General features: G+C 36.0%; 1 protein-coding gene across 1 annotated transcript in view; it reads left to right on the forward strand.

The window, feature by feature from the left end:
- The window catches only part of LOC150106355 (serine/threonine-protein kinase 10-like), a 413,234-nt gene that overhangs the window by 41,669 nt on the left and 343,904 nt on the right, over positions 1-27,661 (forward strand). Inside the window, exon 3 of the mRNA XM_090393096.1 lies at positions 2,451-2,649. Within this exon, the coding sequence (XP_090249222.1) occupies positions 2,451-2,649 (199 nt within the window). The remainder of the gene's footprint in view (positions 1-2,450; positions 2,650-27,661) is intronic.

A 27,661-nucleotide genomic window follows, 5' to 3' on the forward strand; every position in this document is an offset into this window, starting at 1 on the left:
ACAAGATTGGATATGATCAAAAACTCATTGATCTGGGAGACAGTGAACAACATTACCCAAGTTTCTGAGAAGATTAGGGAATCAAGACAAGGTGGTTTGGTTAGGTTATGCAATGAGACAAAAGCTATGTGGGAAGGAGAGTGCTGAAGATGAAGCCACTAGGTTAAAGAAGTAAGGGAAGACTAAACAATGATGACTGGACAGGTTGAGAGAACCCCCAAGGCCTTGAACCAGAGGAGAACATGGTTTTAGGCAGAACTGATTGGAAGAGGTTGATCTGCTGTAGTGAGATTCCACTTGACTGGAAATGAACCTGAAGTAGAAGAGATAATCATTGAACTAATTATCTATATACATCTGAATGAGTTGAAGCGAGGAACATATGGGTTAGTTTGAATCAAATGACTCAGCTCAGATGAGTCACCACACTCAGCTGATCACTCATGATCTACCTATTTTTCAGTTTGATCTGTATTTCGTAGTTCTGGCCCCTCAGTTGCTATTCCACCCATAAGTTAGTCTGTATCCTTAACCCTACTACTAAATGTACCTTAGATTTCCAGTGATTTATGTATGGAATATATATATGTCCGTTTATGGCAAAAAAGTTTTTTTTTTTTAATGTACAAGTACATTCAAGTAAAAATATATGTGGTTTTCACAGGAGAAGAAATCTTTGACATCCTTTTTGAAGAGCTGGAAGTTGTAGTCATAGGATAATACTGCATAGGAAAGGCTGTCCCAAAGAATGCACCATGGTGGAATGAAAGAAGTTGTTTGGCAGATTAACATTGAACAGTAAATGTCTATGTATTGTGTTATAGGTTTAGCAGAAACAGGAGATGATTTTCTGCTGAACAGTGTCCAGTGCATATCTGTAGAAGAGTATGGAAACTGTCCATTTGTGAGACAGCTGCAAAGTGCATGTGTGAGAGAAAGAGATGTCACCAAGCTGAACTATCATCTTCAGAACAGTATTAACTCTCCTTATAAGGAAGGCAGCCAGAAGGAGAGTTAATACTTTCCAAGTTTCTCTGTGGAAAAATGATTACATGAATGTATCATCTATGAGAAATCTGCAAAATCTGTTATGCACAGCAGGAATTGACACTGAGTACAGAATCTTGTAGTTGAGAACTCTCAAACTTTGCTGATACTGCTTCAAATTCAAATGCTTGTTCAGGAAGAGTGTTGAAGTCTTACTACAGCAAAATTTAAACTTGGATGACTGCCTATCCTTGCCAAAAATTTGGGTAAGTCTAATTCTTTTCAGTCACGAATAGTTTTCTACTGTGAACTAAACATCATTCTGTTACATCTCACCTACATCTTGTCTATTATACCTCATTATGCTACCGTATGGCTAATAGCATTTTTTAAAAAATCCATTATCATTCTACCTTGTTTAGGTTAACACTGAGGATGATCTGTTAGTATCTGATTGAAATATTTGTCAAATAAAGGTTCATTAATTTTATATGTATTCTCATACTTATATGTGTAATGGACTATGAGGAACCATTTCATGCTGATAAAGGGAAAGAGAGAAATACGATTAAAGAAAAAATAAATTACACTAATGCAAAGTTGACTAGGTAGTCAACTTCAGTTGGAACTCAAGCACGCATTCCTGTTTTTAAATGTACTTGTGTGTTTTATACTAGATCTGTTAATATATTTTATCATGTCTCTGTTATTTTTTATTTAATTCTTTGCCTGTGATACCTGAAGAAGTTGAATTTCAATGAAACTAGTCGTATCTCAACATTAAACTCTTCTTTCTTGGTATAGTCATTTAAATTTATTTTTATATACATTTCTACCAAGTAAATAATGTTCAATAATATATACATTTATTATATATAACCAGCTTCCAAATGTAGAACTGCATCCAAGATTAAATCTAATCTTGCAAAAGTTTACAAGATTAGATTTATCCGAAATCTAGAAGTTAAAGACTTACTGATTATGTTTGTACCATCCTGTTTTTCAAATGGACAAATGGCCTTCAAAAGTGAAAAATATCATGAAGTGTGAACTTCTCTGGGATGCATTATGCTATGGGAACAGCTGCAAAAATGTCATGATGACATGCTTCTGCATGTTCTAACTTTTTGTTCTGATTTGTTTAGTTACCATATCTCATTAATGATACACCAGTGTTACCAGACTTTTATGTAGTTAATGAGAACTATCCCCTTCATTAAAGAGAGCTTTGAAAGATTTAATTCTATTAAAACAAATATAATCTGTTGATAGAATTTCTAGTAAGTAAACTGAATCTGAAAAGTGTCCAGCAGTGGTGGGAAGTGGGTATCTCAAATATCAACTGTAGTGCTTTGTTTTGCAACTTTCTTTCAATGCATTCATTTTAGTATGATCTTACATGTGATTTATATCCATTTTTTTATAATTATAATGCATATTTACATAATTTTCTTTATTTGTAGATGTTAATTGAGTTCTGTGAAGGTGGTGCAGTTGATAGCATCATGATTGACTTAGAGAAACCATTAAATGAATCACAGATTTCCTATCTTTGTCATGAAATCTGCCAAGGACTCTCATTTTTGCACAAGAACAGAGTTATCCATAGGGATCTAAAAGCTGGAAATGTTCTGCTTACTTTAGAAGGAGATGTGAAATTAGGTAACTGTTTTTTTAAACAATTTAAATCATTCTTCCTGTTTATCTTTTAAAACACAAAAATATTCATGCTCCTATATATAAAGAAGGAAGAGAAAATTTTGCTGTTTAATGGCAAGGGAAATAAACTGCAAATTGAATCATTTATTTCTGAACAAGTAATAGTAAGTAAACTCGCTGTTTTCCACTTTATATTAAGTAATCATCATGAGTTTGTGCACATGTGTCTGTGGGTGTAGAGAGAGAGAGAGAGAGAGAGAGAATTACCATTGCTCAAAGACATAAAAAAAAATAAACATTTTCAGATCATCTCTATTCTTAAAAGCTAATATATAATTAAAAAGTTATGTTACATGTGTGTGTGTGTAATACATGGGTATGAGGTTTCCTAAAGTAATGTTACATTTATCATCAAAGCAGGCCCACATTAACCATTATGCATACAATACACTTCTTAAACTCATTCCCTGACAAAGTATTCACCTTTACTTGGGCAGCCCATTCTGCTCATTTGCTCCAAGCAAAAATCTAGTCTCATGCCTTTGTCGACCACACTCTTATATGATTTATCTATCACTGTCTTGCTCATTTGCCTCTGTTTCCTCTGCAACATTTCTTAGCTTCAAGGAACCCAGACAGCCAGATATCTATGCATGCTAATCCAAATATATCACGAGGAACTGTATCTGCTTTATAGCATGTTGTTCAACAATTTGATGAGTTATTTTACTACTTTTGACATGCCCTTTGAACTTCAACTCTCTGTCTACTATCACACCTAAATTCCATGTCTCATCAATTTTCTGTAGTCAAATTGCTTTTTCATACAGTATACAACTTGTATGCTTTCACCATGAAGTGCATAACCTTTGTTATTATGCTTACGCTTTGATGCATTAAACTTATCCTTATATCATCCTTTGTGCATACTATCAATCTGTCAACCTCAGGATCTCTATATCTCAGGATCTTTTTTAAGTATTGCTCTACCTTGGTTTTGCATTATCATTAACAAATAACTGGATATTTCCTTTCAAATCATTTCCTATATCATTAATATATAAATGAAATAGCAGCAGTTCAAGCACAGTTCCTTGTGACACACACTACTTATCACTCACCTTCTCTAGACTTACTTCCTGCATATACTGCTCTTTGATTCCTGCATATACTGCTCTTTAAATAATTTAATATTCAATGAATATTAAATTATTTAAAGAATTCACAACGTATACTAGAATATTAATTAAAATAAACTTTAATAAATACTTCCTACATTAATAAGCCTATATTATTATTATTCGTGACACCTCCAAGGAGTCCGAAGACTCATCGCAGGAGGACACCTATATTATAAAGCGAAAGTAATACACCGCAGCAAGTTTAAGTATGAAAGATTATTCATAGAATCTGCCTCAGCTCTAAAAAACGTTCCAAACTTCAACAAATTTGGGTGCATGAGCCTACCAAATTTGGGAGACTTACATCACGAGAACATCAGCCCAACGGCCAAGACAACCCAATATAACCCGCTAGGGGGCACCATTAGGAATTTAGGAACAACAATAGTTTCTTATCTTCTGCCTTATTTGCTTTTTGTAGTGCCTGCGTGCATGTGTCATATTTGTATGTTCCCATGAAGATGGCAATGTGACATTGCCAAAATATAGGAAGTATTTATTAAAGTTTCTTTTAATTAATATTTCAGTATACATTGTGAATTCCTAAATAATTTAATAGTCATGTGTTGTTAATGTATAAGCCTTTCTACAAGAAGTCTGTCAATGAGCTATTTTCATATCAATGTCACCAGATTGTATCCATCTCCAGTTGCTCCTGTCAAGTGTCTTCATGAAGTCTAACAGTATTGTCATGTTGCCATTTCTTTTACCCAAATAAACTGTCACTTTATTATAAAAATTAAATTACTGAGACAAGCCTACTCTTCACAAAACCAAGCTGCCTGTCGATAGCGTATCACTTTCCTATCCATGTATTTGTTTTTAGCCAACTCGATGCAAACAAGGTATCAGTGGAAGTCAAAGATGATGTGAATGAACAGAGAGTGGACTAGGTGAGACTGATGTGGTTGTGAATGGAAGAGAATATGAGACTAGAAAAGCAAGTTGGGCAGGGAAACTGAGTGGGCTAAGGAGGTCAGGGGGAAAAGAGAGACACACTGTAAGATGAGTGGATTCTGAAAGTGATAATGAATGCATGTATGAGGATGGTCAGTGTAGGAATGTAATGGCCAGGAATACATGGGGGAAGGGGGGGCTGAGTCTGGGAAGCTATGTGGGGCAGAGGATGAACAGACAGGAGCAGGTGAGGAGGTCACAGATGGGGGGACCAGCATGACTGGTTATTATTATTATTATTATTATTATTATTATTATTCAGGCCTCCAAGGAGTCAAAAGACTCATCGAGGGAGGTCCTTTCTAAGACAAAGTCTGTCAAGACTCATCGAGGGGAAGTCCCCCCCTGAGAAACACAAAGTTTATCATACCACTCCTTAAACCCACTGACCGTTCTCGCTCCCACCACTCCATCAGGCAATGCATTCCACGGCTCAACCACCCTCCACACAAAGAAACCACTCCTTACCCTCTTGCTCACAGTTTCCTTTCGTAACTTCCAGGGATGGCCTCTTGTCATCACTCCTTCCCGCTGATCAACCAAGCGAAAGAACTCCCCAGTGTCAACCCTGTAACCACCTCTCAACAGTTTAAAAGTCTCAATCATATCACCTCTCCTTCTTCTATCCACCAAACTCTGCAGTCCACATTCTCTCAGCCGATCCTCATAACTATCCTTGTACAGTCCTGAAACCATCTTTGTCATCCGTCTTTGTATCCTTTCCACGGTTAATTTATACCCTTCAAATCCTGGGGACCAAATCTGAGAACAATAGTCCAAGTGTGGTCTGATCAGAGACTTATACAACGGAATGATAACCCTCTTATCTCTGCAGGTCAGTGTCCTTCTCATAATAGCAGCAATCCTCTGTGTTACCTTCACCACCTTTGCAATATGTCCCCTAAACTTCAGGTTTCTATCAATCATCAACCCCAGATCTCTTGTCTCCCCTACTTCCTCCAGTATAACTCCTCCCATAGAGTATGCAGCATCCCATCGATGTTTCCCAAACCTCAAGACCTTACATTTTGCTGCATTAAACTGACACCCCCATTCATTTGCCCATCTATCTAGCTTATTTAAATCCTCTTGCAGGGCTACCACATCTGCACTATTACTAATAATCCTTCCAAGCTTCGCATCATCCGCAAACAACTGAATATCCCCCTGCAATCCACTGGCTATGTCATTGATATAAAGGTTAAACAATATAGGTCCTAGTACTGAGCCCTGTGGGACCCCACTTGTAACCCTCTGCCTCCTGGAAACTGCTCCACCATACACAACTCTCTGATACCTATCAGACAGCCAATCCTGAATCCAGTTGACCAATCTGACATCCAGACCCATGTGCTGCAACTTAAATATCAGCTTATCATGTGGCACCCTGTCAAATGCCTTCGCCAAGTCTAAGAAAATTGCAGTATATGCCTTTCCCTCATCTAATGCTCTTGTAACTTTATTATAAAAGGCTAGCATATTGCTAAAACAAGAGCGTCCTTTCACAAATCCATGTTGATTCTCACAGATAACATTACCCTCATCTGCCCAATGCTGTACACGGTCCCTCACTACTTTCTCCAAGATCTTAACAACTACTGATGACACACAGACTGGCCTATAATTAGACACTTCCAGTCTGTTACCACCCTTATGCAATGGCACTATCTTACCTTCCTTCCATTCCCTGGGCACCTTTGCCAAAGCCAGACTTTCATTGAAAAGCCACGTTAAAGGTATTGTCAATTCCCTAGCACATTCTCTCAAAACTCGTGGTGAAATACCATCCAGTCCCACAGCTTTACTGACATCCAGAGTACTCAGTATCTGAAACACACTCTCCTCCTGTACCTCCAGACCTCGTACCAGTCTTATCCCTCTAGCATTAAAACTGACTCCTCTAGGATGAAATACTCCAATAAAGTGTTCATTGAACAATTCCACTATGTCCTCTGCATCAGTCACTCTATTCCCATTTTTATCCCACAATATCATTCTTCCACAGTCATTTCTCCTCCTACTGGCCACATAGCTAAAAAATTCCCTAGGATTTTCTTTGGATCTTAGGGCCAATCTCCTCTCATATTCCAGTTTCGCTTTCCTTACCACACGAGTCACTCTTCTGGCCTGTGTCTTATATTCCTCATGCATCTCTTCACCTGTCTCCTTATATCTCTTCCATAGCCTCTTTTTCGCATGCAATTCCTGTTTAATATTGTTTGTCATCCACTTTACTCCAAATTGCGCCCTCTTCTTCACTCGTGGTATACAACTTACCATTGCTGATAACAAATATTCTTTCACAATTTCCCACGCACTGGTGATATCCCGGCCTTCCAATTCCTCCCTCCATGAAACTTCCCGAAGTTGACGTCTAAGACTATTATAATCACCTGCCTTATAATTCCACATAAGTTCCCGTCTCTTTGATACTCCTGCATGTCTATTCATTTTCCAAGTCAAAACCATATGGTCACTCTCTCCAACTGGTGGGAGAGACGTCAACTCAGTTATTATCAACTCTTCTGATGCTATAACCAAATCCAAAATTTTTGAACCTCTTGTTCCCTCTGTTACATGTTGCCTAAGACATTTGTCCCTCAAGAATTCTAGAAATTCCATTCCCCTATTGTTACATGCATCTTCCTCTCTCCAATTTATACTACTGAAGTTAAAATCTCCCATAACAATCATTCTTCTTGCACTTGCCAAACTTAGCTGTCTAAACATCTCCTGGTCCCCATCCTCTGTGCTCCTGGGTCTGTAGCAACACCCCACTAAATATCCTGTCTTGCCTACCTCTACCTCACACCATACGCTCTCAAAATCATTTGTCTCACTACCTTCCAAATTCTCCACTCTTAGAGGACATAGGTCATCACTTATCATAAGCAATACCCCATCACCACACTTTCCCCTCCTATCCTGACGAAAAATGCTATACCCAGCAACTTCAATTCCTGTTTTTATAACGCCTTCTGTCAACCACGTCTCAGTGATCGCAATAATTTTTGGCCAGGCTGATGCTATCTGCGCCACCAATTCCTCTCCCTTATTCCGGATACTCCTGGCATTAGTATACAGCATATAAATGCCATTGTTTCTTTACCCAGCATTATCCCTTCTAGACTCCACTGGGCTCAGTCTTACCTGACATTGTCTCCCTTCTCCCAAGTATCCATTCCCACAAGAGGCCACCCCTGCTATCATCCTCCCTGGGACACACTGACTCGTTCAGAACAGCAATCTCTCCAGATGCCTACGTCCTTCCTCATTCAAATGCAAACAGTCTCTCGCAAACAACTCCTCTCTTTCCTCAAACGCACTCCAAGCATCCACATATACCAGTCCTCTCTTGTCACACATTCTCGCTATTATGCCATTCAATATCACCGCTCTTCTGCTCAGCTCATCATTATCATACCTAGGCAACACGCACACTATTTTTCCTCTCTCTGTCTTCTTCCGTACAGTCTCAAGCAAAAATCTCATATCTCTCGCTGCCCGACTTACATTACCACTCAAGTCATTCGTTCCTACCATCACAATCATCTCATCCACCCTTTCACTTCTCTTAATTGCCATAGCCACCCTTTCTATTGTTCCTCCTGGCAAACACTCCTCATGCATCCTATCCTGAACACCACGGATCATTGAGTCACCATACATTATACCTCTTACCATTCCATCGCTCCTATTGTTTCCATTCTCTCCTCTTCTTTCATTCCCATACCTCTCTCTTCTACTGTTTCCATTCTCTCCTCTTCTAGCACTCCCATACATCTCTCTCATTCCCTCTCTCCTACTGTTTCCATTTTCTCCACTTCTAGCACTTCCATATCCCTCTCTCATTCTGACTCTCCTACTACTGTTTCCATCTGCTCGTCTTCTAGCATTCCCATACCTCTCTCTCATTCCATCTCTCCTACCGTTTCCATTCTCTCCTCTTCTAGCACTTCCATATCTCTCTCTCATTCCGTCTCTCCTACTGTTTTTTTTTTATCCTCTCATCTGCTAGCATTCCCATACCTCTCTCTCATTCCTTCTCTTCTACTGTTTCCAATCTCTCCTCTTCTAGCACCCCCATACCTCTCACTCATACTCCTTAAATTCTCTCTCTCTCCTACTCTGATTCGCCTTGCATTCATCTCTTCCATTCTCCTAATCTTATCTTTCATACTTCTGCTCTCATTCACTAGACATTCCACCTCCTCTTTCAACTCATCTATCTCCCGCTGCAGGTCAGTCACTCTTAATCTAAATTCACTCTCCCAAACAAAACCATCTCCTAAACTTCCACAGTCACTCACACCTTCCACACTATCAACCATTATTTTCTCATTCTCTCCTATCATACTACTCGTCTTCCTACATTCATTCTCCGTTCCTGGAGCAACAAAGTCGGATATCGATATATCTAATGTAGTTATTTCCTCCAACTGCCTGCATTTTGCGCACATACGCTCTCCACTCTCTTTAACAAACCACATATGTAATTCCTTAGAAGCATACATGCCGCAAGTACTGCATGCCACAAAGTCCCTTATGATATTGCTAATAATCGAGTTCTTAAATGGCGGAGGACTTGGCGTTACGTCACTTGCGACTGCTGAATCCACCATCATTCCTTACTGCCGAGTAGCGTAATCCTTAATAATTATTCAATTAATAAATAAGAGGGGAAAAAAGTACAAACATCAGAACATTTAAGTACTAATATAATTAAATAAAATGAAATATAACTAAATACAAAGTAACTTAGCTTCGTTTTGTCTTCCACCGTTACGCGTTCGATTCTGACGGTACCAACATATATTATATCGCGACAGCAACTAACTTCCGAAAAACAACCACTGAAGTACACTCGTATTCAGAGAAACAATTCAGCACTCAAAAACGTATAAAAACGGGAAAAAACGGACTATTCACCGATTAAAAATCACTTTCTTCTGCACAGCTCAAATTCACCGCCACGTGCTACGGCGACGCTAGCGCCACATCCAATTATATAACAAGAAACGAATTATGTGTATTTATTGAATGTCAGGAGTGTCAGAAACAAGGGAGAGGAAATTGTTGCATTGATTGAATTTATGTGTCCAAAAATAGTTGGAATAAGTGAAACATGGTTGAATGAGAATGACATATATTGACGGGAATAGAAACAGAGGGATATGATGTTTTTCATGAAGATAGGAAAGGTAAGAAGGGAGGGGGGACGTGCTGCTGATGATAGCAGAGGAGTTATGCCCGTGCAAGGTTGTGATACAAGGAGAAAAAAGTGTCAGTGGTTTTGAAGCAGTATGGTGTGAAGTGGAGGTTGATAAAATGAGATATTTGGTGGGTTGTTGCTATAGGACAGGGAATGTAGAATAAAGAAATGGATAGGTAATTTGTGGCCTTGGTTTAGTGAGCAAGCAAAGAATGATTATTATGGGTGATTTTAATGATGATATTGATTGGAATGAAGAGATAGCATCAAGGAATAAGGAGAATGAATTTCTTGAGTTCTTAAAGGATAACAATCTTAGGCAGTACAAAACAGTGATCACATGAGAGTTAAGAGTGTGAGATCATCAGAGAATGTGATTGTGAATGGAGTATCTAATCTTCCCCCTAGTTGGAGAGTGACTATGTGGTGATTATCTGGATTACAGTCAGTCAAATGAGAGCTATAAAGAAGGGATATTTGTAAAACTACTAGTGATTGTGGAAAGCTTAGAAAACAACTGGGAGCTACAAGAAGTCTGGAAAGCATGGAAAGAGAAGTTGAGTGGGAAGGATATAGACATTGCATGGGCATTGATCAAGAGCCATTTAACAGCAGCAGTGTGTGAGTGTATTTCAAAGGTAAAACAAGGTAGGTAAAAGGGATGAACGAAGGGATTAAGTGTGAAATCTGGAAGAAAGCACTGTGGAGGCAACACGAGATGAATGTTGGTAATGATCAGTTGCATGAAGAGTATAAAGAGTAGACCAGGAAGGTAACTCATTTGGTAAAGGCAGCAGAAGTGCAGTATGAAAAGTTACCCAATCGAGCTAAGAAAAATTCTAGTAAGTTCTTTCAATATGTGGCAAGTAGAAGTGGATGATACTGGCAATTGGTTACCAGTGCAGAGGATATAGTTAAATTATTCAATGATCATTTCATCAGCATATTTCATCCTTGTGATGACAACCTCAGGAGAGGCTGTGAAGGGCTATGAGAAGAATAGCAGATGTGGTCTTGCAGGAGGATCTGAGTAGACTATGAGCAGGCAAATGATTGGAGCTATCAGTTTAATATTGCAAGGTGCAATGTCTTGAAATTTGGTAGACAAGGTTGGGATGCAGAGTATACAATTAATGGAGAAATTTTGAAGGAGGTGGAGCAGATGAGAGATCTAGGAGTGATTGTGGACAAAGACTTGAAGTTTAGGAGTCAATTGCTAAAATTGTAAGAACATCCCAACGGATTATGGCAATAATGAGGACATAGCATGTAGAAGCAAAGAGGTTATAGTTCTCCTGTGTAAGGCTTTGAACAGGCCACATATGGACTACTGTGCACAAATTTGGTTGCCTGGTTTCCAGAAGGGTATGAGAATGTATTGGAGAAGGTTTACTAAGTTAGTGTCAGGTCTATGGAATGTCAGATATAAGAGATTGAGGGAATGCAACTTATAGAGCCTTGTGAATAGAAGAAGAGGGGATATGATTGAGACATATTAAGTTGGTGAGGGGTTGTTACCAGATTAATGTGGAGAAGATATTTCATAAAACAGAGGGAGGCAGGACTACAACTAGAGGTTATCCATGGAAGCTGTATAAGGTGGGTGTGAGCAGGGGAGTGAGAAGCAGGTTGCATGGAGATTGATTGGTGAATGGAATGCATAGAAATGGAGGAAAGAGTACTATACAATGAATCAGATGATAGAGGTGATATGAAAATTGAAACTAAAAATGGATATCTTGAATAATTACTTTGAAAGTTCATGCCAAATAGAGGTTGTCACTATCAGATTTTCACTTGGTGACAAATGATTGAGTAACCCTGAGTATAAAAGGGGTCTGAACTTAAGGTTTGTACATAAGGAAAAAAGCATATGACAAGGTGCCAAGAGAAAAGCTGCTAAGGACACTGCCATTATTATATGACTTAAATGAAGCATTATATTAAAGAAATGCATAGTTTATTTTTAAGTTGGAAGTTAAGTACAGGAAGGTAGTTTTATGTAAAATCAGACAAGAATGTTGCACACTGATGTCACTCGTATTCATCTTCCACATGAATCATATTAGGCATGAAAGTGACATTAAACCTGATACGAGAATCAAAGATATCAAACTTAGCTGTTTGCTTTATGCACACGATGATGTCTGAACAACTTGAGTGCAAATTTCCAGGCTTATTTTCACCAAATTATATATCAGCTGTAATAAACATAGAAAAATTAACAATAAAAAGTCCTAAAATGTGAAAATAGACATGAAATGGAAGTCTTCAACTGCATTTTCAATGGAAAACCTATAGAACCAGTAAAATATTTCAGCTATTTAGGCACTGTTTTCAGTAATTGCTGACAAATTAAAGATGGAAATAGAATAGACAATAGAGTAAGCAAAACTAGCATAGTAGGAAGCCAGTTGAATAAATTTAAATGGAATGAGAGAGAAATTAACCAAAACCCCAAAGTAGCAGTATATAAGACAATGAATATGAAGTTTAACCAGCTGTAAGCACATAGAGAGTTATGTAAGTACTTCTGGACAATTCACATTATGTGTCTTTGTTCCCAGTCATTTGTGTTGGTGTAAATATTTTTCAGGAAAGTTGAGTAAGTAACTAATTTAAGAGTCAGCGTACTTCTGTGTGTAGTAAACATAAGTTTTTGTTAATCAAGTATATGCTTAGCATGTTCAATATTTAATAGGTAAGAATGACCAATAAGAGTACAAGAAGTTATATTGGGATTATAAGGCAGAATTGTAGCAGATCTAAGCCTAAAACAGAGTCACTTGTAATTATCTAAGACTTGAAGTTACGTTGTATCCACGTTTATATGTAAAATGAACAGTGTATATAGATTCCTAGGTTTAAATAAATTGATTTGTTAAACACACTGAGACTGGTTTGTCAATGCACTAATCCGAAAAATATGAACATGCATAAATCTGACTAGTAAGGATGAAGATAATTAATATATGCCAAGTTTAGAGGAAAGGTATTACTTTATATATATTTAAATAAGTCTGAGCCATGATTGATATAAATTAAGGGTTAGAGTTAATGGAGAATAATATCTGCTTTATCTTCGTTTATAATTCTTACAAAACTCGCACTCAATGAATAGTTTAACTGGTGCAGTTGTTAATCAAATAAATTCATTAAATTGCAAAGTGTGAGCAAAGGTAAGAAAGCCAGAGCATAAAGTAAGAGTTAGATATAATAAAAGGCTCAAATAAGATAAAGCAGATTTTAACATGCAGCATGGAACTTAAGGCTAACCTGTAAACTGGATGAAGAAACTTGGATGTATGATGAGGAGGTACTAGAGTTGTTGCATAAACTGAATAAAAATTTGGAATAGGGACTGACAGGATATCAGCACAGATGCTAAAAGAATCTAAAGCTGAATTGGCTGTGCCCTGTCTGTATAATTTGAGTCTCAGTGCAGGGAAGATTCCACAGGAGTGGAGAGAATGTGACATTTCCTTTGCACAAGAATGGTGCAAAGACTGATGTGTAACTGTTCACCTATCAGTATCTCTGGAGTGGTGGTGGTGAAAATGTTGGAAAAGTTGGTAAACAATCATGTATAGAAATAGGTTGACAGAGAGTCTGTACTTCACAATGAGCAGCATGGGTTTCCCAACTTTCTCACATTTTACAATGCTACTGTTGAGTTATACAAGGGAATTGGATACACCGTGAAAGGACTTTGTAAGCCTTTTGACAAGATACAACATACGTTGGAGGTATGGGTAGGGATTATAAACAAATTAGCTGGATAAGTAGATGGCTGACCAACAGATATCAAAAAGTGGTGGATGGGGATGTGAGTGCAAAATTTAAGGTGACTAGTGGTGAACTTTGGGGATTAGTTGTGGGTCCATTGTTATTTAGCCTTTATATTAATGACATTGAAAAGAATTTCATAAGTGACATATAGCTGTTTGATGATGGTGCAAAGATAAATAGTGTAATCAGAAATGTTCATGAGATGCAGCATTTGCAGAATGATTTGAGTAGGCTGGAATCGTAGACATGTGAAAATGGCTGTCAGTTCAGTGTTAGTAAATGTAAAGTTATACATGTAAAATATAGAATGTTTTATTATTAAAATGAATTGTTTAATTTAATAAATTATTAAAATACAAATTACCTCTTATCATTTTTGGCAATTTGCAAGTCTGAGATTTTTAGAAATCTTATAATATATTAAACAGGCAATCAGAACATCAGCAGTTTGTAGGAACACATAATGAAATGTCAACAGAATTTGCTTATTTCATTGGAGAAGAATATTGAAGGAATCTCCTGAGGCCTTTAGGAACATTCCTTCTCTTAAAATGTAATGGCTGTTTACTTCATGTCAGTTGGACTGCGATGTTTGTCTCTATACATAGTTCACCCAGTATCAGTGGCATTTGTTTGGAAAAATCTCAGTTTAAATTTCATCGGGGATATGAAGAACCTTTATAAAGACTTTTTTTTGAACAGAAAATGAGTTTGCAATATCACATGGAGGTGGTATGGGTTTTCTTTCATAGAGAAATGAAAGTTTGCCTGTCTACTCCTCTTCTCCTAAAAAAATAAATTAAAATAGGTCAGCCAGAACAGTGCACACAATTTACAGGCAACTTACTTGCTTCTGCCATAATTCCAAACAAACAATAACAAATACCAACAAAATTATCTGTGAAAGTTCAGAGATCATAGAAATGGTATAATATGATAATTTTGTGATGTTATTTACATGTTACTACTGTTTTCCTGCACCTTTTCCTGCTCCACTTCAAATTAATACTTTTCCTCTGAGTTGAATCTCTGAAGAACTTTTGAAGTTGCTTTATGGCCATAAGGTTTTTCACAATGTTGTGCATTTGCTGTAGCATTTTTATGTTATGTTTTCTTATAGCCATTTTCCATCTTTTGTTTTTATATTAATTCTTAATATTGAAAAATTGATGATTTATATAAAAATGAAATATTTAAGAATCATAATTATGTATTGTTTCAGAACTTTAGTTTTACTTCATATTGCATTTGAAGAATTAAAAATACATTTAAAGTATATTACTGAACTTGGGTACAATATGAGATGAGGCTTTCATTCAAAATCCTTTAGATTTAATTTCAGATTCAAATCTTTGGTGTTCAGCATACTAAACATTTAAGATATTTGGTAGAAATATTGAATCAACGAATGATGAATTCATTTATTTTTATTGTTGCTTGACCTTTTACTAGCGACATCAACTTTTAGCCATGACTATACCTTTAAAAAAAATAATAAAAAAAATAGGATTTAAGGTCTAGATTGGTATCTGGCTACTTTAAGGTCCTTATAGGTTTTTGTTTTAGCTACTGAATCTTTGGAAACATAATAGGTGCACTTAGAGGATCCTTCCTCATCCTTCTGGAGCTTTAGATAACAGATGCAATTAACTGTAGTAATTCTGCACAAGTTGGATACTTGTTAATGGTTAGATCAGTGTTTCTCAAATGGTGTGCCACAAGAGAGCCAGAAGTATGCCACCAAATTTTGATAATACAAAATGTTTTCGTTCAAATTACAGTGCATTTTTGCCTATTTATACAATTACATTTATATAAAAACTTTCAGCTGCCTAATATTTATGTGACATTTTTTTTTTTTTTTCTTTAACTGTTTTTATTCGGTGCCACCAATTAACCCCAATAATATGAGAATGGTTACGTCATCTAGTACCACAGGCTTAGTACTTACTAGTACAGCTGCACTATTAAGTTTATTTATTCTAACTTCAGTAGTTTGACTTGAATTTTTATTAATTTTATTACCATTTGATTTTTCACAGTGGATAAATATCTGGTTACCAAAAAAAAAGTCTTCATCCTCCATTACAAACATAAAGAAACCTCATGCAAAGAAGGCTAAGATAGTGAATTTGCCATTTGCTACCACTTATGTGAGTCACGCTTTATCTATTGTCATTCGAATTAAGATCAAATTCAAATCCAAACTTCAGTCATTGGAACATGAGTTAAGAGTGTGTTTGTCCAATATTCCTCCATTAATAATGAAGATCTGTGCCTCCAGCATGCACATGTTTCAGATTGAAAACAAAGCACTTGCATAATAAAATTTAAAATCTCAATTTTTTTTCATGTCTTACTATAAAATATATATATATTGCAATAGAATTTGAATATAGAACACAGGTGTGTCACAATAGAAATTTGCATTGCCAAGTGTGCCAGAGTCTGAAAAAGTTTGATAACCACTAGTCTAGATTACTTTGAAAGATAAATTAACACGAATTCTTCCCACACAATTATGCTTATTCTATGTTGTGACATGTATTGGATGTTTCATAGTTGCTGCTATACATTCTGATAACAAATCTACTTTTTTGCTTACATGTGTATTTAATTTGATCATCTCGAAATTGAACTTCTTGTTTCATTTTCATGTGGCCCCTGTCACATTTCTGTGAACCAAAACTTATGGTCTGGGGCTCTTATCCTGTTGCCATTCATTGACATAAGATTTCTTCTTACTTTTGAGCCATTTTGAGCACTTCTCTCACAAATGCTGTTTCTAGAAGTTGCTGATATACTTTTAATATCTTTGGAAGATAAATTTTCTTTGTTCATACAAAGCTAGTCTAGTCACTAGTCTACAGTTTCTTCTTGCATCTTACCAAAGTTTTCCTTCTGTGGTTGGGATTTGCATTAAAAAATAAACAAACAAAAAAATATGGTCCACTATCAAAGACTAGATACAAAAGGTTCAGTGTTTTGTTGGTGCCTTTGGAAGCAAATAGTATCTCTGCTCTCCAACTAGCATGCTGTAGGTTCAAATCCTGCTTGGTATGAATGTTTATGAAACTCTTGAGGTGGTGAATAATATTTGTCTCCCACTGGGGGCTCACCACCTTGCTAATCAGAGGACTGAAGTAGTCATGTTCAGTCACTAGAGTAGGGAACTTGGAAACCTTTCATGGTCAGAATTCACATTAGAAAATATAAATAAATAAACTATCAGACAAGTTTAATTCTTTCTGTTCATTCATTGCGAGCCTCTGGGCATAACAAGGTACGAATAGTCACAACTTGCATGTAGAGAATTTGGATATATATTTAGTGATTAATTCTTGTTTTTCCTTACCCTAACTTTCAAACAATATTTACTCAAATTAGATGGCACAGTCAAAAATAAAATAAATTTTCTAATTTGGTTTGTATGAAAGTGGGGAACTGCATACATTAAATAAAACTTATAACACAAAGTTTGGTTAATAGCGGGGGGGGGGACAGAAATTGGTCGCAGTAGGATTAACCTTAAGCTTATGCTAAAGCAGTTGGTAGTCTCTGAACTTAGTGAAATTGAATAAAGTAAGAAAAGTTAAGAGAAATAAATAAGATAAATAATTAAGTTAATATTTTACAAAGGTGCAGCAGACATTTAATTTAATTAAAATAATTAATAAAATTTAACACTAGATTAGTGAGTTGGATGGGTGACTAGCTATCAGATAGGTAACAGCAAGTTGTGTATGAGAGTGCAGTATCCTGAAAGAGAATAGTCACTAGTGTGTTTGGGGGAGGGGCATTATTGTTTAACTTGGATGTTATTGATATTAGGATGTGTTTAACTGGGGATGTACAACTGTTTTCAGATGATGCAAAACTGGGGAGAATTATGAGGAATCAAGCATGTTTGTGGTCTTACATGACTTGATGAATAGATTGTATAAGTGAGTAAGTGAGTGGAACTGTCAGTTCAGTGTTACAAAGTATAAAGTTCTGAAATTTGGTGGGCAACAATGTAATGCAAAGTGTACACTTAGTGAAAAAATTCTGAACAAGGTTGAGGAGACAAGAGATCTGGGAATGGTGGTGGTGGGCAAGGACCTGAAGTTCAAGGGTCACATTATGCAAGTCGTAAAGTTATCACATCAGATTATGGCAATGATGCAGAGGACCTTAGCATGCAGAAATGAAGAGATTATGGTTACATTTGTATAAAGCCTTGATCAGGCCTCTATTGAATTATTATGCAATGATTTAATCTCTTGGTTTTCAAGGTCCATAGAAGACTGACTACAGTGGTAACTAACTGATTTTTGGAATGTGGATATGAAGATAGATTGGGGGAATGAAATTTGCAAAGCCCCGTATGTAGGAGGAAGAGAGAGAGGGATATGATTGAGATGTTTAAGTTGGTAAGAGGTTGTTATTGGGTAGAAAGTTTTCATAGAATGGGAGGGGGGAAGTAGAATGGGGAGGTGCATCACCTGAAATTGTATAAGGAGGGTGTGAGCAAGGACATAAGGAGCAGGCTCTTTTCATCAAAAATGGTAGGGAGTGGAATCCATTGCCTGGCTGTGTGGTGAATGCAGACACACTGAATGAGTTTAAAGCACAATTTGATAAGCTTTGTGTGTAACAGTTTATGTACCTCCTGTGATGAGTCTTTTGATGGAGGTCTGATGTTAATAATAACTTTCTGTTCATGATGGAAGGAGAAGGTTCTTTTATCAGTACTGTGATTTTTTTGTAATGATGGTGGAGCAGCTACAGATAGACCTAGATAATATGACTACTTTTATATCTGATTCTTAGTTTGGCCATAATATCAAATGTTTATTTTTCATAGAAAGTGATCTTTTGGTTCTGCCCAGCTTGCAGTGCAATAAAATTATAGGCTGTTGTTTTCCTCAGTCCATTGAGATAACTTTGTAAGATATAATAATGAAAAGTCCACTTTTTATCTTAGTCACCTATTTTGCCCAAAGTAACTGGAGGATATATGTAGACCTTACTGTGCAAGTGATGCTGCTGTTGCTTAATGCTTATGAACAAACCATACATGTACAATAATCTACATGTATGGTTTGTACATGTACAATAAAGAAAACAGTTCATATAGTATCTAACTGGTATAATAAATGGCATAACAATTTAAAAAAATATATAACTAAGAGATTCAGAGATATGTGAACTCAAATGCAAACTCTGGACAGGCTGGATTTGTAATCTTTGTATTCTGATTTGTATTCTTTGATGTAAGGCATTGGACATGTTTAAATGTGTTCAAATAACCATGTCTCCATTTTCAACTACCTTCAGCATCACAGTATCTGAAAGGGAAGTTTTAACTTAAAGTATAGAGAACTATTTAAATTTTGGTGTTATGAGTGACTAAAATATTTCACACTTTTTTAATTTTTTTATTTAGTGCCTTAAATATATTAGAAATATCTAAATTTATTTCATTTACACGCACACATGCCAATAGAGACTTCCTTGCTTCTGCGCTTTCATCAGGTCTGAAAAAATCCAGCAACCAAAAACTCAGAACAACCAAGAAGCTAAACATTGGTGGAAGAAAATCAGTTCCTTGGTGGAATGACAAACTAACAGTCCTAAGAAAACAAAGTGCACTCAGATGACTATATCAAAGACTCTACAATAATCAAGATTTAAAACAGAGTAGAAGACAGAACTACTATAAAGCCAAATAGAGCTATCGATTCAAAATTACAAATGCAAAAACAGAATCATGGAAAAATTCTGTACTATTTCAACCATATCGAATCCTTGGAACTGTATATATAAATTAGCAGAAAGCAAGAATAAGGCAACACCTATATTATCAACTATTAAGAAAACAGATGGCTCCTACTGATTGGCCGAGTGGATAGCGTATCCGCTCACCAGCCAAAAGGCTGTGTGTTCGAATCCCGCCATGGGCATGGATGTTTGTGATTGTCTGTGGAAACATCAGTGGTGGTTGGCAGTAGACGGCATTGGTGTAGTTGCGGTTAGTTGGTTATTGCATTGTGGAAATGAGTTGTAGAGCAGTGCCCTCCCTAGATGAGCCCTTGGACTCTCTGGAGGTATCAAATAATAATAATAATAATAATAATCAAATAATAAACTGCAGCTATTATGATAAAGAAGTTTATTCCTGATGACAAAGAATCAACAGATGAAGAAATACACAAAACTTACAGACAATGAATGGAAACAGACATAGACATTCCTAACAACAATTTATTTACAACTAATGAAATAGAGTTGATATTAAGATCAATGGATCTAAGAAAAATTCCTGGAGAGGACAGAATAATCAACGATATACTCCTAAGAGCGTTTGTCGAATTCCCTGAATTCATAACAGTTTACAACGAATGCCTAAAAAGAGGGATTTCCTTTATTATGGAAGCACTCTAAAATTATACCCATAATCAAACTAGGAAAAGAAGCAACTGATGAAATTAGCAAATATAGGCTGATCAGTCTCATAAATGTTGCTGGTAAGGTACTAGAACAACTTCTAATAAACCAGATAATGCACTTTGTCTACTCAAGAGACCTATTAAGCAGCAATCAATATGCATTTAGACCTCAATCAAGAGTCTTTGATTGAGTGTTGCTCTAGACTGCATCCCTTCTGTTATAATACACACAATTATGGTGGTTAAGGAGTTCACAGAAGACAGTCTACAGCAAAAAAAAAACAACAAAAAAAAAAACATGTACTACTGGTCTCACTCGATGCACAAGGAGCCTTCGATGCTGCATGGTGGCCAGCCATAATTAATCAATTAAGAGATTTCATCATCATCAAATTCCTGCCATGTACCCTCAAAGGGTGTACAGGATATGATAGTACTACATGAAAAAAATTACATCATTACTAACTTCCTATCCACAATTTTCCTCCAAATCAGTCTGTTACTTGTCAAGACTCCAACATTATCAGATCTATTATCTAAGGCAGCGCTTCCCAAACTGGGAGCCGCGGCCCCCTTGGGGGCTGTAGGTTTTGTTGAGGGGGACCATGAAATAATGAAAACAAATTTAAAATGTTTTAAGACTAAGTAGATTTTTTTATTTTAAAACAAACGTATTTAACTTTTATTATTTCTTTTTTGCTATTTTTTATATTTTAATGGAAAAATTCACACATTGGTGTTGGTTTACAAACTTTGCTTACACCTTATTTCGGCACTTAATGAATATTAGTAAATATTGCTTATTCATATGTTTAATTTCAAATCAGTGGTTAATTATATTTACTTCGAATGCTCTCCAGGGAAGCTCCAAATCTTCCTGTCCCTTTGATCACGCGTTCGTAATCAGGGACTGTTGATATTGACTTTATATACATATCAAAATTCGTTTTATATTATCACTGTCATCCGAGCTAGTTTTCTGTTACCAATAAAAGTTTCGCATATACTTCACACACATGAAAAAAAAAAGCTTAAACAAGTTCATGTGGGGAGATAGTAACTCGCTTGCAGTGGTAAACAACATGCCCTCCCTGCAGAGGCAATAAAAACAAGTACTTTTCTTATGCCAGTGAATAAGGTATGAGGAGACTGTGTAATATATTTCTCAACAAATAGTGCAATTAGAGACAACTGGGATAAAAACACACTAATTAATGAATCACATGTCCCCTCATACAGAAACTATGCTGTATATATAGACTGAAACAAAACCATATGTTGCATGGGCAAACACAGTATCTAACTAAAAACTATTGTTATTAATTATATGTGTGCGAGTTTAATTTCCCAAGGCAGCAATAAAATTCAACCGAACGTGTTAAAATTCGTAAAAGTGTTAAAACTAAGTAATATATATATATAATGAATGTTATGGCAGTTTCACATATGGAATTCGGTTGAAGAGAGTTAGCATTTCAACTCAATTGTCAGCTATGCTTTTATCTTTCGGTTACGCGATCTTTTGTTAATACCGCACCAATCATATGCACGTTTTAATAACCTACCTTTGCTGTCTGTTTCGAGTTAGGCTTAATTACCGTAAAGGGAGAAAAGTCACAAAAGAGAAAAATATCCTGGTCCGGTGATTCCCTTATTCAGGTAATATTCACTAATTTCATGTTATCAGTCTGTGGTGTGCCAGTATCGGTAAGTGGTGATATTATTTGATCGTTAAAAAATTTAACCCTGAGATGGATAAGTGGCTGATAAAAAAAACAAAAAAAAATTCCCGCGAACAATCAGAAACAGACTCAAAAAAAAAAAAAAAAAAAGACAGTATTTCATATTTTACCAGAACAGCCCGCATCGTCTTCAGAACCAAACAGTAAGAGGCAAAAAATGTAATATATGCATTTGATTTTTGCGATATTCGCTATGTATGTTTTGTGTTGAATATAAATACAATAAATATTATAATAATATATCTCTCTATTGCTATTTTTTTTCGAGGGGGGCCGTGAAATATTTTAATTTTTGCAAAGAGGGCCCTGACATCTAGAAGTTTGGGAAGCACTGATCTAAGGCACTTTATACCGTATCAATTAACCTATATCTTGGTCTTCCTTTGGTTTCGTTTTGCTGCCAACCTGGCAGAAAACACTTGTTTTGCTAATCTTTTTTCGCCCATTCTGTTTAAGTGACCATATCACCTGACCATAGCTCTGCTAACGCATTGCTGGATGCTGACAATATCAAGTTCTTTCCTAATATCCTCGTTTTTAATATGATATTGCCATTGATGCCATCTGTTCATGCCTATAATCTTTCTCAGGACTCTCATATCTGCAGTCTCTAGTCTTTGGTCTAGTGTTTTACTTCTGACACAGCTCTAAGATCCATAAGTTAAAACTGGTTTGAACACTGTTAGAATTGAAGGAAGTACAGGAAGATGGTTTAATGTTAAATCTGGTGTGAGACAAGGATGTACATTATCCCCTCTGTTATTCATTATCTATATGGATCACATTATGAAGGAAAGTGGTATTAAACATGATATCAAATTTGGAGATGTTAATCTCAGCTCATTGTATACAGCTAATTTAGTGTTCTGACTAATTTCTCTCTTATTCCATATGAATTTATTCAATCGACTTCCCACCATACCAGCTTTGCTGATTCTGTTGTCTATTTTTATATATAATTTACCATCTTCACTAAAAATCGTGCCTAAGTAGCTGAAATGTTTTACTTGTTCCACAGGTTCTCCATTCACAACACAGTTGACATTTTCAACGATTCTGCCTATTTTCATTGTCTTTGTCTTTTTAATCCTGACCTTCATACCATATCTATTACAACAGTTATTCAATTTAGTCAGAGAATCTTGCAGACTTGTAGCAGATTTATTTAGAAGTATAACATCATCCGCATAAAGCAAAGAGCTGAGATTAACATCTCCAAATTTGATATCATGTTTAATACCACTTTCCTTCATAATGTGATCCATATAGATAATGAATAACAGAGGGGATAATGTACATCCTTGTCTCACACCAGATTTAACATTAATAAACCATCTTCCTGTACTTCCTTCAATTCTAACTGCTGACTTACAACTCAAATAAAGACTAAGTATTGCTCGATGTAATGCCCCGTCGACACCATATAACTGTAGCGTATTGAATAGCTTCTCTCTTGGCACCTTGTCATATGCCTTTTCCAGATCAATAAAACTTAAATACAGCTCTTTGTTATATTCCCATGATTTCTCGACTATTTGTCGTTAAGTGAAGATCTGATCCTGACAGCCTCTATTTGGCCTGAATCCAGCTTGTTCTTCACCAAGCTTTTCTTCCACAATTCTTCTTAACCGTTTCTCAAGTATACTTGCATAGATCTTGCCAGGAACACTCATTAGGGAAATACCTCTGTAATTCTCACATTCAGTTTTATTTTCCTTTTTATATATGGGTACTATGAGAGCTCTACTCCAGTCATCGGGAATTCGTCCCTCTGTCCAGGTCTTCTGAACTATGCAGAACTATGCACTGTAAGACTTTTATACCACCATACTTCAGCAATTCTGGTCGAATATCATCCACTCCTGCTGCCTTTCCACATTTCAAGCCTTTGATGGCTTTTTCTACTTAATCTATGGATGTGTATTCCTGACTGCATGCCTGGGCCGTGTTTTTTTACCACTGTGCTGTCATCACTGCTTGTTTCATTTAGCAATTTTTCAAAGTAATTACTCCATACTTCAAGGATATCTTTTTCTCCCGTTTTCATGTCACCTTTATCATCTCTAATTCCTTTTACAGCACTCTTTCCTCCATTCTTAAGCTTCTTCAACGACCTCCAGAATATTTTGCCACCTTCTTGATATTTATTTTCTATATTCTTGCCAAAGTCCTCCCATGACTTTTGTTTAGCTAGTTTTACACAGTGTTTAGCTTTCAAATATCCAGAAAACCTACTCTATCTTACAAAATTATTTTACAGACAGAAGAGCAACCATGACATTAAAAACAACAGCTGTAACGAAAGAAGTCAAATGAGGCTGTCCGAAGGTTTCTGCTGTGGACCAGGTTTTTGGAACATCCGGTACAACTCACGCTCAAGACTTCTTTTCACTACTGGAACAAAAGTCATAGCTTTTGCTGATGGTGCGATGATAATGATTCAGGGATGCGATGGCTTACATTTAGAAGTAACAGCAAATGAAGAACTCTTTAAATTGCAAAATGGGCACATGAGAAGAAAGTTACCTTCAATAGCACCAAGTCTAAAGTGCTCCACATCTCATGTAAAAAATCAAAACAATCAGTAATAGTCTTCCTATCCTTTCCACATTTTGGCTACCACTTTCAAGGTAGCCAGTGAGCTAAACTACTAAGGAGTAACAATAGATGAAAAATTTACCTTCAACAAGCACATCTCATATATAGCTGAAAAAAGCTTACAAATAGCAAACCCTCTAGCTAAGTAAGCAAGGATAAAGTGGGGGTTAGGCCAGCAAGCACTAGAAACAATATATACCAGAGCTATACTACTGTTGATATCTTATGTTGCACCTGCCTGGAAAAGGCAATAAAATCAAAGCAAAACTGACAAAAGTTAAACAGAGTTCAACAGCTTAGCCATGTGAATAATTAAAGGATACAGGACAATATCTTTCGAGGCAGCTTGTATTATTGCTGGGCTATAACGCAGATTTGTTGAAAATGCAAGAATTCTCTCTTATATATGAAGTTACTTCCGGAAGATATAACAAATTCCAACATTGATCCAAATTGCTACAAACGTCCACTTCACTGCAGTAGGTGGCCTCACCCAGCAAAGAAAACATATTAAGGAGAAGGAAAGCTCTGAAAGTGATGAATTTCATATATACACTGATGGAAGCAGAACCGAAGGGAACGTTGGTTGTTCTTTCATTGCATGTTATGGACCGTCCATTATACAAGAATGCTGCTCTAGACTGCATCCCCTCTGTTCCAACAATGAAGCAGAACAACTTGCTATGCTTCATTCACTTACATATCTCTGGGAATTAGAACTCAACACCTCTCATCAAAAGACAGCAACAATTTACAGTGACAGTAGAAGCACTATAGATGGCATAAAAAACCAGAACAACCGTATAGTGTTAATAGAATAGACAAGAAATCTGGTATGGAATGTCACTCTAGAGCAGTGGTTCTCAAACGTTTTGAAGTCGGGGCGCATTTAAAATTCTACAAATAATTGTAGGCGCACTATATACAAATTTCTGAGAAATATGTTATAATAATTAAGTCAAATATTCCAGAAAAAAAATAATGTGATAAAAAAAAATAAAATGAAACATTCATTAAGTTTATTGATTCTTGTGTTTATGAGAAACATGAGCCTGATGTGTCTTAGCGATTGCTTCAATGTTTGGGCATATATTTGAAAGGCAAACTCTCATTTCCTCATCAATACATTGAAGAGTTTCTCTTTTTTTACACTTAATTGTGGTGAGGGTAGAAAATCCTAATTCACATAAATATGATGTTGAAAATTGTAGTAAAATGTTAGCTTTTTTAGATATTGACACATATTCTTCTTTTATAGAAATCCAAAAGGCGTCAAGAGACAATTCCTTATGTTTAATCATCAATCCACGATCAGTGGATATAGCTGCCAGTTCTTCTTCTTCTGTTAATGTTAAACCAAAATCACTTGAAGTTTCCATAAATGGGTTTCTAATCCAATCATATTGTTCAGTGTTAAGTGATGGAAAATAAGAACTCAATTTTTCTTCTAAACTTGTTAAATGTTCAACTATTATTGGAAGTGTTTCATTTATGCAAGTGTTACTTACCAATAGAAACATTTCCAAATTACCTTCAACAGCTTTTCTTTTGCAAATCTGTAGATTTCTCTGAAATTTTGTCAGTGGATGTGAGAATATTTTCTTCTTTCTTTTGCATGCTAGTATTCAAAATATTGAGCTGCTGAAATATATCGGCCAAATACTGTAACCTGGCAATCCAAAATTTGCACCGAAGGAGGTTACAAAAATGTAATTGTTTCATCTCTTCAAAAAACGCAAGAAGTTCTTGTCATAGCTCATGTACACGGGTAAGTACTTTCCCCTTTGACAACCACCTCACCTCAGTGTGTAAAAGCAGCTGTCTGTGTTGTGAATCCATATTGATACAAAGCTTTTCGAATAAACGCAATTTGACAGGTCTTGTTTTAATAAAGTTTACCATCTGAACAACTTGATCTAAAACTTCTCTTAATTTTTCTCCCAATGTTTTTGCCATCAAGGCCTCCCTATGAAGAAAGCAGTGAGTTATGATAACATTGTCATTTTGTTTTTTTTACAAAAGATGTAAGGCCCTTAACACAGCCTACCATGCAAGGGGCTCTATCTGTACAAATGTCTACACACGACTTCCATGTTAACTGCCATTTATCAAGATAGCTATTCAAAATGTTAAAAACGTCCTCACCTTTTGTAGACACACTTAATTCTTTGCAAAAAAGAAACTGATTTACTATTTGATCTTCATTAATAAAACGGACGAATGCTAAGAGTTGCGCCTTGTTGGTAATGTCTGTTGACTCATCAACTTGCAATGCAAAATTTGAATACTGAAGTTTATTACTGCATACATTTTTCTCGATATCAGAAGACATTTCTATAATACGCCTGTGAACTGTATGTTGGACAGAGGAATCTTGCTTATTTTCATTGCTGCTTCATTTCCTAGCATTGTCATGACCATTTTTTTCCATGCAGGCAAAATAAGTGACTCACCTAAAGTATGATCTTTCATATTTTTTGCTATCAGTTCTGAGACTTGATAAGAAGCGATTTGAGCTTTATCAGAAACAGTCATTATACTTTTAAAAGAATTTGCCGCTTTTGTTTGCTGTTCAGACAATCTCTTGAAAAAACTTAGATTTATCTTGTAAATTAGAGTGTATAGTTTTAATATGTTTACTCAGTTTACTAGGAAGCAATGTTTCATTTGGCATTCTACATCCACATACTAAACATAGCAGCAAAGGATGATCTTCACTTCCGGTCCAAGTGAAACCAAAGCTTAAATAACTTTCATTATATTTGCAAATAGGCCACGATTTTGCTTTCTTACTTGCACTTAACTTTTGCTCACTTCCAGAATCTGATTCTTCAATGTCACACTTCTTTTTGAGAAATCTATCCATTTTATTTGGGTGTATTTATCTGAAAATAAGTAATATGCACATAACATCCACTTCCAACATTTTTAAAATAAGTAATATACACAACAAGAATAAACCATATTCTTGTTTTCTTTGCAAGAAAACTGCTGTTAATTAACATAATAATGATATGAAAAGAGTGGTATATCCGTAATGAAAAGGTATAATAGAGTAACCATATTTATTTTTATATCTGGACACATATTTCTCTGAAATACCAC

Source organism: Typopeltis vanoorti, chromosome 5 (assembly GCF_054136105.1).
Source record: "Typopeltis vanoorti isolate ZY-2024b chromosome 5, IOZ_Tvanoo_1.0, whole genome shotgun sequence".
In the NCBI taxonomy this organism is placed as follows: domain Eukaryota; kingdom Metazoa; phylum Arthropoda; class Arachnida; order Uropygi; family Thelyphonidae; genus Typopeltis; species Typopeltis vanoorti.